This window comes from Falco cherrug, chromosome 14, assembly GCF_023634085.1.
Source record: "Falco cherrug isolate bFalChe1 chromosome 14, bFalChe1.pri, whole genome shotgun sequence".
Classification (NCBI taxonomy): Eukaryota; Metazoa; Chordata; class Aves; order Falconiformes; family Falconidae; genus Falco; species Falco cherrug.
Window position 1 is genome coordinate 21,431,953 of NC_073710.1, and position 11,874 is coordinate 21,443,826.

Consider the following 11,874-nt stretch of genomic DNA (forward strand, 5'->3'; position numbering starts at 1 on the left):
TTCATGAAGAATTTTTTTGTAATATCCAATCTAAGCCTGCACTGGCGCAACTTGAGGCTGTTTCCTCTTCTCCTGTTGCTTGCTACTTGGGAGAAGAGACTGCCCCCACCTCGCTAAAGCCTCCTTGCAGGCAGTTGTAGAGAGCGATAAGGTCCCCCCTGAGCCTCCTTTTCTCCAGGCTAAATGACCCCAGTTCCCTCAGCTGCTCCTCATAAGCCTTGTGCTCCAGACCCTTCACCAGCTTTGTCGTCCTTCTCTGGATGTACACCAGTACCTCAATGTCTTTTTTGTAGTGAGGGGCCCAAACCTGAACACAGTATTTGCGGTCATCAGCTCTCTAGGTCTTTTAAAACACCTGGTATCAATTGTCCCAGTCAAGCCTGTTCCTATCCACCCTGACTTTCTACACTTGAAAAACGATCTTTGATGTAGCCCTGGAGATGTCTGCATCTCTACTTCTGTATCACACGCTTCTAGCTCCCAAAAAAGCAGCTTTCACAATTTAGTCTATTAACAAAAAACCTCAACATATCAGGGGCCAAAGATAAAAAGCATGTAGGTGCTCAAGGCAAGTTCCAACAGAACATCTTGGATTTTTTGATTAAATTGTGTGATAGATGGATGAAAGCACAAAGAGTTGAAGGGTTTATAAATAAATAAATACACACACACACACACCGCCTAAAACCTCTTCAACTCTTTGTATGAAGATATATGTATGTACTTGCAATAGTGACACTCAATTCAGAAATTGATCACAGCAGGGGGGAAAATCCACCACAGATTTCAAAAGTTGGACATCTGAGCTTCAGAACAGGTTTTTTTTCCCCTGCAGTTCAGGTTGTTCTGCTGCTCCTTCACAATATGTAAACATGCACACTGAAATCTCAAAGCAAGACATCTTAAAATAAGTTTACCATTTGCCAATAATCTTATTGATGTAGCCAGCTTTCTTCAGCAACTCTGGAAGCAGTAATTCAGAATCTGAGATTCCTCCTACTATATCCTGTGGTGTGTATGCTGCATAAAACAAACAAAAATCTTTCTGACTCTTACAAATATTAGAGCAAGCAGCTCGTGGTTACCTATCATTAGAAGCACTGTTACTGGATCAGAAATAGCAATTAATTTGAAATCCCAGCAATATCACTACTTGGAAGTTCTCCCAGGCCACAAGATTAAGAGAAAAAATTAATAATGAGATCAAAGGGAGAACTCCATCTCCTTGCACACCACAGTCAATAATAAAGGGGGCTGCCACCATGGAATAAAGATAACACCCTTGAAAGCAGGGGTTCATAAAGACAGCAAGTCTTTAGGTGCGCACTGGAGTTGCCTTTGCTCTTGCAGATTTGCTTTATATTTTCTGAACTGAAGGCGTATTTGTCCTAAATGAAATGATTGATAAACTTGCTCAGACTGCAAGAGCTGAAAGAAATTACATCTCACGTCCACAGTTCTCTGGCCCTTGAGAATCTAAGGTGTGACTTTGGTCAGGCCCGAGATAGCCAAGCACGTTTGCTATTACGCAGTGTGAATGCAGCATGTAGCTACTGGTTCTTGCCCAAGCATATGGCATCTGTCACACTGGAACCAACCACAGGAACAAAAATCAACCCAGGGATGTTATGAACTGGTAATCTTGCCCAGTAGAAGCACTACGGGCACAACAGTGCTATAAAACTGCCAAGGCTGAAATGGTTAGAAAACTGGCTGCTGAATAAAACTGCAAGCAGCTTGTTCTTTACTCTGGGTGTCAACATACACCCCATGTGACTTTCTTTCACCAGACAGCAATTAGACTGCCCAGAGGAAACATTTCTCAGCCAGTAGAAGCAAATGGATCAACCAGCCTTGTTTATGTCTCTTAATGCGAGGAGGTTTTCTGCTTGATGAGGAGGAAGCAATACATTTCACGCTTATTAGCAGCAGTTAACATGGCAATCTTTTTGTGCCACTCTGGAAGATCCATGGGGGAAGACCACCGAGCCAAGCCTTTGTCCAAAGCAAAACTTCCTACAAAGCGCAGAGGGAAATTGAGAGAGGAAGGAAAATCAGGAATGAAGCCCATACCGTTTCTGGCATGTGCATTCGTGGTGTAAAAACCATTCCTGACTGGGAGACGGCCCGTCAACAGTGCTGCTCTTGCTGCAAATAACAAAAAAACATTTTATTTTACATGCTTTCTCTGCTTAATATTAACATTATTGCATTAAGGCTGAGGACAGCATGCTGACTGAAGCATGTCAGTGTCCTTTTGCCACAGCCAGCTACTATGATCACTCACATTAGAAGACGCAGCAACTCTCCTCTTCAGTGAGCCAAGGAGATAGTCAGGTTCTGATGCAATACCATTTGAGTGAGGACAAACCCCACTGAAATTTGGCCCCTCTGTTAAATTACCCATGGCTAAACAGTAATTACTTTCAATAGTCAAAGCAGCTGCCCCTTATCTCAGTAATTATAAAAGGAACTCCTGATGTACATATATATTTAAGAGGAAATCCTAACACAAACTGATTAGATGCTTAAGGCTAAGTTTTCAAGCTTGCCTGAACAAAAGTCATGTAATAGTGAAGAAAGAACTGTCCAGCTTTGACAATAAAAGTCAGGTCCTTACTGCAGGGAACATTTAAACAGATGTTTAACTTTAAGCACATGCAGTACCACCACTTGACTTAGCAGGATTTCATATCTTAAATGCCTTTTCTGAGCAAGGAAGTCATCAGTACACTGCCAAATTATATCCTAAATGAAATCCCAAATATAAAGCCCCTGTTCCTCATTTTTGTTTCAGTTCTTGGCTGCCAATCAGGTTTGAGAAAAAAAAAAAAGAAAAAAAAAATCCATCCCACAGAAAAAAACAATAAGGATAAAAATATCTGTGTCTCCCAGACCCAAACGTTTCTTTTATCTCTTGTCCCTTTCTCCAGGAATCTTGCAAGCCACCAGGGTCAAAAGCAGGACATGACCTGCTGCCACTCCTTGCATTAAAGTCTTACCAAAGCCAACAAACTATGTTCAGCAACAATTTAGATACTGCTTTGTTTGTTTATCCCAAACCAAGAAAGATCAAAAAATGCAACAACTAAGGCTAGAATACTAAACCATAATGTAGTAAAAAAATCCTTTAGATGGACTGATTTGATCACTGAAACAGTGCTTTGTATGAACTGAAGATTGTAGGTTTTCCAATCAAAACATAAATAAAAAGGGAGCAAAATCCAAGATCAAAGCACCAAATCCAAACTGCCCTGGGGGTAATCACTGGTTTGGTTACTAGTTCACGTCCGATGCTGGCAAACGTCCCAATCTTCTCAGAAGGTGGCATGCTTATATGCTAGTTTAAAACTCCAGTTTACTTACATGGAGAACAGAGGGGGTTGGCAGTATAAAAATCCAGGAAAAGCATCCCTTCTGAAGCCATCTGGTCTAAGTTAGGAGTTTCCTTAGAAGGCTCTCCAAAAGCTCCCAAATCACCCCAACCCATCTGTAAAAAGAACACACCAAAAGATGTAAAAGTACTTTTACTCTTACACAACAACAATGCTTCTGGGCCCACATAACACTTTTATTGTATCCCTTCATTTCTAAATCTTTATAGTGCTCATCTCCCTACATAGGGATTACTTCACGTGATAAAAATTATATTCCCCAGCCCTGTGAAGCAGGGAACTATTATGCTTTTCACTGGCAAATGGGAAACCAAGGCACACATGAGATTAAATGACTTGCTAACAGGCATTAAAACACTTGTAGCACAACAGGGTAAGAACCCTAATGCCTTCAATCTTACTCAAGTGCCTGAAGACTGGCAAATGCAAACATACCAGGGAGGAAAAGGAAGTTACACATGGTATGTTCAATGTTGTACACCTGCAAAATCTGACCCTTCAGTCCCTGGCTACATGTCTTTGTGTTGGACTCCAGGACTCCATGTCAGCCTGCTCAATCTATTCATCTGTGTACAAGTAACTAGAAATGCAAGGAAAAGGTCTAAACTCAAAAGCAGTGCTGCAGGAAAAAGAGAGAAAGCATTTCTCTTAAAAGCAAGCTCTGGGGAGAAACCTGCCAGAGGCATTATATGTCACTCTGCTTATTTGTAAGACAGTGGTTTCACCCTGTATCTCCCTTCTAATTCAGAGGGGTCACATGCCAGGAAAACCATAAAATTACCATCATGTTGACTGCGTTCATTGCTGAAAACTATTACTGGTAATAATACAAATAAAAGTGACTTAAAACAGAAGGTTCTAGAAGGGAACAACTTAATGAGCAATTAGGCACCATGGTTGCTAGAGATTATATTATGCTTTAAAAAAGGCAATAGCTTTCTTTAATACAGATGCGTATCAGGTGAGCAACTGATATGGAGGGCATAATGTATCAAGATCTTTATAAAACCATCTGTCTGGTCCCATTTGAAAGTCTAACATTTACACTGCAGTGGTGCAGTTTGGAAACAAAAATTGTTGGAGACCTGCAGAGCCGGCTGCTGAGGTTTGAGCAAGGAGCAGTTAAACGGTACCACCTAACACTAGGACGTGGAATTAAAACGGATTCAGTGGGATCACCCCCATCTTTACCATCAAGGAGAAAAAAAAAACCATTATCACATTGCTCTAATTCACACACAGTGACAGAGTCACAGAAGTTAGTGAAAGACCAAAGTCAAAAGACCATGGAGAAGTGTTTTTAATGAACAGCATATTAAATAAATAAATAGTTCACAGAAGGTCCAGTCAGGATATGTACCTCATCATGTCTCATGCCATACCAACACTTCTAGAGTGGGATAATCACTGTCCCAAGGAGCTTTCATCTTGAAAATTACAAGTGCCAGCTTAGGGGGAAATATTCCTGAATGGAAAATTGAGATGGACTGCCAGAGGCTCAACTGGCCAGAAAAATGAGGCTTACAAGGCAATTATCTTGTACAGGAGTGTAGAAACACCATGAAAACAACTGTCACACTGAAATGGCAGAACAGAACCAAACAGGTGATAAGAGCTTGCCCGCCCTTTGAGTCACACACCCACCCTCATTAGCTTTTCAAGTAGTTTAAAACAGCACACAATGCATTTCAACTATAAACACACCTGAAGTGACATGAAAATATTATTAGAGAAGCAAAACAGGAAGATGGCAGCAACTTGAATGTGTTGAAAATTAACGTATTTCCTTACCTACGTGGCTAAGACCACTACAAAAATGAAAACATGCAAAAATGAAAAGACTTTTCATTGGAAACAAATCTGTGATTACTTCCACTCTTGAGATTTGTTGCCTTCCCCCTGCCCCAGTTCAGAGAATAAAAATTAGCAGAATGAGTTTTCTTCTTGTTTAGTTTTCCAGGAGGCAAGTTTGGGTTTCTAAAAGATGTCCTGAAATGTACTGGACTTTCTTTGTCTACACTTGTAGATACACCTTATTCAGTGCTATGACAACCACATCCATCACTGGTATTCGGTTGCCAGTTATTTTTGTAGGCTACAAAACCAAGTCTTAGCTTCAGAAGGATTCAATCAAGGTTTGAAAAATCACCAAGACACAGTTTTTCAACATTTACCAGCCAGTGGAATCATTTGTCAAGGACTGCGGAATTAATTGCTCAGCCATTATGAACAGACTGATAGATAAGATGATTAGGTTGATGATAAGGTATGTAGGTGTGTAAGCATCAATTCCAAAAGGCTTGCATATGGCCTTGACTTTATAGATCTGAGAGGTCTCATTTGTTTTCATCAGGACATTGACACAAGAAATAGCAAGAGGTTTGCATGCAGTGTCTCTAGGGCAGGGATACGCTGGGCCTGGGCCTTCCTTTCATTTCTTCACCACTTTTTACACAAAATATGGCAAGGACTCAAGAAAGCAACAAAGCATGATGGCTTTCAGAGTAAGTACCTACAGACTTACTCAACTATTCCTGCTTATTTCAACCAGACTTTTCCAGATCATCACATCAGCCCCTGAGTTATGCCTGAATCACTGTGCTGAAGACCTCTGACCATGAATCACAGTAGAGACCTTCTCCACGTGGTACCCCACAGGCCCCAGCCTGCTGACAAAGGGAACAGATGTGGCACACAGCTGAACACGAAGGCCGTGCCACCTGGAAGGGATGGTGTGTGAGCCTGGAAACTATGACTTAAGGGAGACTGTGCACATCAGGGAGAGCTCTGCTCCACAGAGTCAGTGAAACAGAGCTCTAGGGAGCACAAAGCAGCAAATAAATGCTCAAGACACGCTCTCAAAACACAAATCTTGCCAGGCCCAAAAGTGGCCCTTGACGTGTACTTAGGAGGATGTCCAGAAGAGTAATTTACAGGATAAGGCTCACGGGCAGCCAACTTGGTGAAACCCCTATTTCAAGGTCTCTGCCTTAGCACCAGTCCAGCTTTGGACCCAGCCCACAGGCCACGATGCTCCTGCAAGCTCAGGGACCACCGCCACAGTGTCTCTGACCAGCCCTGCATGCACCGCGTAGAAATTTCCCAGACCTCAGGACATTTTTGAACAGCTGCCCTGCCTGAAAGGTGCTGGTGCTCAACCTATCCCTGCCAAGGACCCTGGGCCTAGGAGAGGGTGGGCTGCCACCAGAACCCCTCTGCCAGCCCTGGGACCCCACCTCACCACCCCACTCTTGCCTTGGTGACCAGCCCCACCAGCCCACACACCATAACAAGCACTCTGTGGAGCCAAGCCCCCAGTTTCCCTCAGCCACAGTGACCCCTTCCCAGGTACCCAAGCCCCCTCTGGGGACAGGCACACAGCCCCCTTCTGGGTCACAAACAGGCCGCCCTCCCCAGAGACGAACCTCCACTCCCTCCATCCTAACACCTCCCACAAGCGACTTCCTCCCGGTGGCCCGGGCCCCTGCCCCCCGCTGACAGGCCGCTGCCCCCCGGGCCCCACTCACGTCGTCCATGAGGAGGAGCAGGAGGTTGGGCGGCGCGGCCGCGGCGGGGCCCAGGGCCCAGCTCAGGCAGAGGGGCAGCACCAGCGCCCTCGCCATGGCAACGGCCGCCCCGCGCGCCCCCCGCGCGTTACGGCAGCGCGGCTCGCGCCCGCGTCACGTGACCCGCCCGCGGGGCGGGGCGGGGCCGGCGGAGGCGGGGACAAGATGGCGGTGTGCATCGCCGTGATCGCCAAGGAGGTGGAGCGGGGTTGGGCCTGCAGGCCGTGGGGGGCGGGGGGGTGCTATAGGGCCTGGGCGAGGCCGGGTGGAGGTGAACAGGGGTGAGGGGGGTGGGGCTGCCTCAGGCTGGGGGGCTGAGGGGACAGGGGCGGCTGTGGGGCCTGGGCAGGGCTGAGGGGCCGGGTGGAGCTGTGGGCCCTGAACACGGGTGAGGGGAGCGAGGCTGAGTCCCAGAGTTTGGGGTCTGGGGCGCTACAGGTGAAGCTGTGGGGCCTGAGCAGGGCTGAGGGGAGAGGGGCTGGCTCTCAGGGTGTGGGGGTGGAGGTCCTGAGTGGGGCAGGGGAGTCAGGTGGGACCTGAACATGGGTGAGGGGAGTGGGGCTGAGTGTCAGGCTGTGGGGTCTGAGGGAGGCAGGGGGGTCAGGTGGGACCTGAGCAGACCTGAGGGGAGAGGGGCTGGATCTCAGAGTATGGGGCTGCAGGTCCTGAGTGGAGCAGCAGGGCCAGGTGGGGTTGTGGGGCCTGAAGAGGGGTGAGGGTGGCAGCAGCATTGCTGTGAGGCTGTGGGGCAGGGGCAAAAGAAACAGAGCATAGCCTTGGCAGATACAGACGGGAGCAGGGCAGACACTGGAGATTGAAGCGGGCTGGGCAGGAGCAGGCTTGGGTCAGGGCAGGGGGAGCTGGTGCAGCGAGCACAAGGACAGTGCGAAGGTGCCCTGGGGTGTCCTGCTGCCAGGAGAGGAGAGGGGTTTTCCTCAGAAAGAGCTGGGGACAGGCTCTGCTGGCACAAGGAGGCAGGTCAAGCAGTGGAGAGATCTGAGCCTTGTGCGGTGCCTGTGCAAATGATTCTTTTACCACTGCTGCATGGAGACAGATCCACTTCACAAGTACCGCAAGGTGTAAAGGGGAGTTGTGCTGTGACAGCTGTGAATGTAAAATGGTTATATAGTTTACTTCCAACAGAGCAGTGCTTTGGGTGAAAGCAGTGTTGTGGCATCAGCCATTGCTTTTACACAGCAGAGTGGCTGGTCCTAGTTAGTGTAACTTGTTCTCCTTCTCAGAACTATCCCCTCTACATCCGGAGTGTTCCAACTGAAAATGAGCTGAAGTTCCACTACACTGTGCACACTTCCCTTGATGTTGTGGATGAAAAGATCTCTGCGATGGGCAAGGCTCTTGTAGATCAGAGGGAACTGTACCTAGGGCTTCTTTACCCCACTGAAGACTACAAGGTGTATCTTTCTAATGCTTTTTGCCATGCCATTATGTATCTTTAAGCTCTTTCTTGCAAGGGGCTCTGCCTGGGAAAACTCTCTTCCTATTTGGTGGCATGTTAAAGACATCAGCAGAAAATGTACAGACTTGTTCACTGACCAGTTTGTCAGGTAGCGGTTCAAGGTGGGTGCCTTGGTCAGTTCAGCATCTGTTTTGTTGCCCAACCAGGTGGTGGAAAAAATTATTTTTAGCCTACATGAGGGAGTGCAATGTGTGAACAGTGCCTCGTGCAGCTAGACTTCACCTTTCATAAACTGGGTGGTTTATTCCCTGATTAGTTAAAACAGTTGGCTGCGACTAGGACAAAGCTTAGACTCCAATAAAACTCCAGCAAAAGCAGCAGGAGTATGAAGGTATCTCTGGTCAAGTACCTAAATCCCAGGTCTGATTTCCCTAAGATCTGTACTCCACGGCCACAGCTTCCCCAGCGTTTTTAAGTCACAAAGTTGTTTTTTTGAGCTTTCTTTGGCTTTTTCTCTGAATCCCACAGATGGAAGTCATCAGCAGACCTGATTTCTGGGTTTCCATAAACTGGTTGCTAATTCATGAAGTTGGAGGTGGGTCACATTGGCCGATATTGGAAGATCTTTCCAGGTCTCTGATTGTGGTCTTCCAAACAAGAATAAATAAGGTGGCTGTGTCGTTAAAATGTTTCCTAAGAGAAAAACCTTTCCAAAATAGTTAGTGGGAAGCTGCTTCTGAAATTGCAAGGCATGCCTTACTGGCCCTGGAGTACTCAAAGATGGCAGAAGTCAGGTAGAAAGGGGATACAGTTCCTGCATTCTAGTGTCCTGCATCAGCTGGTGCACACAGAGCCTTGATGAATTAATCCAGACTAGAGTTTAAAATGGATCAGTTAAAACTACTTCAGCCACTGTTTGGGTAGCTTGAAGGTACTGGTCAGATGACACTGTAAGATCACCATCAGGTCATCCAGAACCTTACCAAACATGCCTGATCTAGTCCTAGCTATGTGCTGGACACAGCAGGAACATCATGTTTCCTTTCAGCTTATTTCTTTGAGTGTATTCCAGCCTTGGTTTAGTTGCTTTGCCAGGCTCTGGTGTGTCAGAAGCACATGCCTTAACAGATGCACAGATACGGCTACGTGACAAATTCGAAGGTGAAGTTTGTTATGGTGGTGGATTCTTCAAACACAGCACTTCGAGACAATGAGATCCGCAGCGTAAGTGCAGGAAATCAGCACAACTTGCCACATCAGTGTTTTTACTACTTCCGCTTATTCATAAAGTGCTGAGAAGAAAAAAAAAAATAATTAAACTATAATCCCTTTTCAGATGTTCCGAAAGCTGCATAATTCATATACAGACATAATGTGCAACCCTTTTTATAACCCTGGGGACCGTATCCATTCCAGGTAAGTGGGATGACCATGCTGATCTTTTGTCATCTTTGTGGAACTTTTAGTGTATCTATGATCTAATAGGACCAAGAGCATAACCCCTGTGGTTGCCCAGTTCAGATGTGTGCTCTAACTGCCTGAATGGAGAACAGCTGTGTTGTCTTTGGGCCCTTACTGAGTAACAGAAAACTGATAGTCTCATGAGAAGTTTCATTGAATTCTCACTCCCACCTCAGAACTGGTGTTAGAAAATTAATTTCCTGAGGAGAAAAAATTGCCTGTTCCATAGGTAAATATGAAAATAAACGTAGGTAAGTAGAGCAGCTTAAAGACTGAACAACTGCACTTATCCTTGGGTGAGGACAGGTGGGCATTCAGCATGTGTAATTCCTCACATGTGAGGGCTAGTGCCCACCATTTCTCACCTGTAATCTCACAGGGAATTTTAATTCTGTTGGGAGCTTCCATTGCCTAGGCAAGAACAAATTCTTTTATACTTTGCTGAGGCAGGCCATGGGAGACAGTCCGCAATGAACTTCTCAGCGTGAGTCCTTCCCATGGGCTGCAGTTTTTCACAAGCTGCTCCAGTGTGGGTCCCCTACAGCCAGGATAAGACCTGCCCTTACTTAATCAAAAGTAATTATTTACTCAATGGAGCATGCTGTAGTTAAAGAGTAAAACCATATATTCCGCTTAGGGAGAGCCAGCTTGTTAACCAGTAAGAGGCACTGTTAGCCATTGGCTTTTTTACAAGAGGTCTGCTGTGCAGAACTAGCTGCTTCCTTTAATATTCTGTGTTCATTTCTTTCTCTAGGGCTTTTGATAGCATGGTGAACTCCATGATGATGCAGGTGTGCTGAAGCTCTCCCCTTCTCATCCAAGCACTGAGAACATTCCCCACATGTAGGCGTGTGCCTACAAAGTGATGTATATATTGTCTTCATTCTGTGTAATATTTTTATTCTGTGTAGAATAAACTTGATGTCTGCAAGGTTTCCTGAGTATAGCACAGAAGTTGCTGTTCAGCTTTATGCCTTCAGGTAACATGTGAGAGGCAGCTCTCCCTTCAGGAAGGATACTGTGTCAGATAGGAGGTTTGTTCCCTACAGAAATGTGTGCAGCTGTGCCTCTGTGCAACTCAGATGTTTCTGTAGAAGTTGGGCTTTGTGTAAAAACAGCAGTTCTTGCTGTGCTTGTGATTAGAGCAAGCACAGCTGCACAAGAGACAGCTAGGAGATTATTATTAGGGTCAACCTAGATTTTAGTCAGCTGAGGTGCAGAGTGGCACTGTTCCTCAGAAGTAATGGTGCTTCAGAGCAGTTCCTCTGAAGCAGGAACAGCACATCAGCCACAGCAGTCCTTTTGCTGTTTGCCAACCCCCTTTGCTGCTGCTCAGGACTGCTCATTCTGACAGGAACATCACAAGCAATGCTTAATTCAAACATAAGTGGGCTCCTCAGCCTGGTTTTCCTTAGCTGGGAGCACTCAGACCTGTATGCCCTTACTGCGTTAGTTCTTGGAAAGAGAAAACTCCGCAATTAAGGCTCCAGGTTTCTCTGCAGCCCCAGCCACTGTTTACGTACTCGAGAAGGCTCTGGCAGACAGCAAACAGCTGGGCTCAGAGCACCACCTTCAACCCAGTCAAGCCCTGCACTGGTCTTGCCTTCCTGGGGAAGATCTTTGGATGACTCCCACACAACAGTATTTGCTGTTATCACTTTGCACCTCATTCAGGCAGGCCGGGCACACCAAGCAGTTATTTCTAGCCCAGGCCAGGGAGCACAGGTAGTGCAGCTGGGATAAATCCACACCAAGAGATTAAGACATTAGGATTGCACAGCTGCCTGGCTCATCCCAAACTAAACTCTATTAGCATCTCCTCCCCCTGCAGCTCCCCACTGTTCTACCAAATCAATAGCAGGTATTTATACAGAAAACACACAAACTAAACTAGAAAGGCATCCCCGCTTCATCACTTGTGCAGTACACTCGCCCTCTGCGAGGCCGCGCAGCTACAGCATGTTCAGCAGAGGTAATGCAGGCATAGGCACCAAACAGCTACTCAGTACTTTATACACCTCTACTCCACTTCTGC

General features: G+C 46.2%; 2 protein-coding genes across 4 annotated transcripts in view; one reads left to right on the forward strand and one right to left on the reverse strand.

The window, feature by feature from the left end:
- Positions 1-7,089, reverse strand: part of GALNS (galactosamine (N-acetyl)-6-sulfatase) — a 48,901-nt gene extending 41,812 nt beyond the window's left edge. Inside the window, exons 1-4 of one of the 3 annotated variants that reach the window (XM_014278367.3) lie at positions 6,923-7,089; positions 3,367-3,490; positions 2,074-2,148; positions 918-1,020 (exon numbers count right to left, since the gene is read on the reverse strand). In XM_014278367.3, the coding sequence (XP_014133842.2) occupies positions 918-1,020; positions 2,074-2,148; positions 3,367-3,490; positions 6,923-7,018 (398 nt within the window). In that variant the 5' untranslated portion in view covers positions 7,019-7,089. Of the gene's footprint in view, positions 1-917; positions 1,021-2,073; positions 2,149-3,366; positions 3,491-6,922 lie in introns of those variants that run through there. The other 2 variants (XM_055726370.1, XM_027802329.2) reach the window with 2 other exon arrangements.
- TRAPPC2L (trafficking protein particle complex subunit 2L) lies at positions 7,072-10,774 on the forward strand. The gene is made up of 5 exons (XM_055726372.1): positions 7,072-7,159; positions 8,203-8,375; positions 9,515-9,602; positions 9,715-9,794; positions 10,594-10,774. Exons 1-5 carry the CDS (start codon positions 7,127-7,129, stop codon positions 10,637-10,639), a joined length of 420 nt encoding a protein of 139 aa, XP_055582347.1. The 5' UTR covers positions 7,072-7,126; the 3' UTR covers positions 10,640-10,774.
- Positions 10,775-11,874: the final 1,100 nt, after the last annotated feature.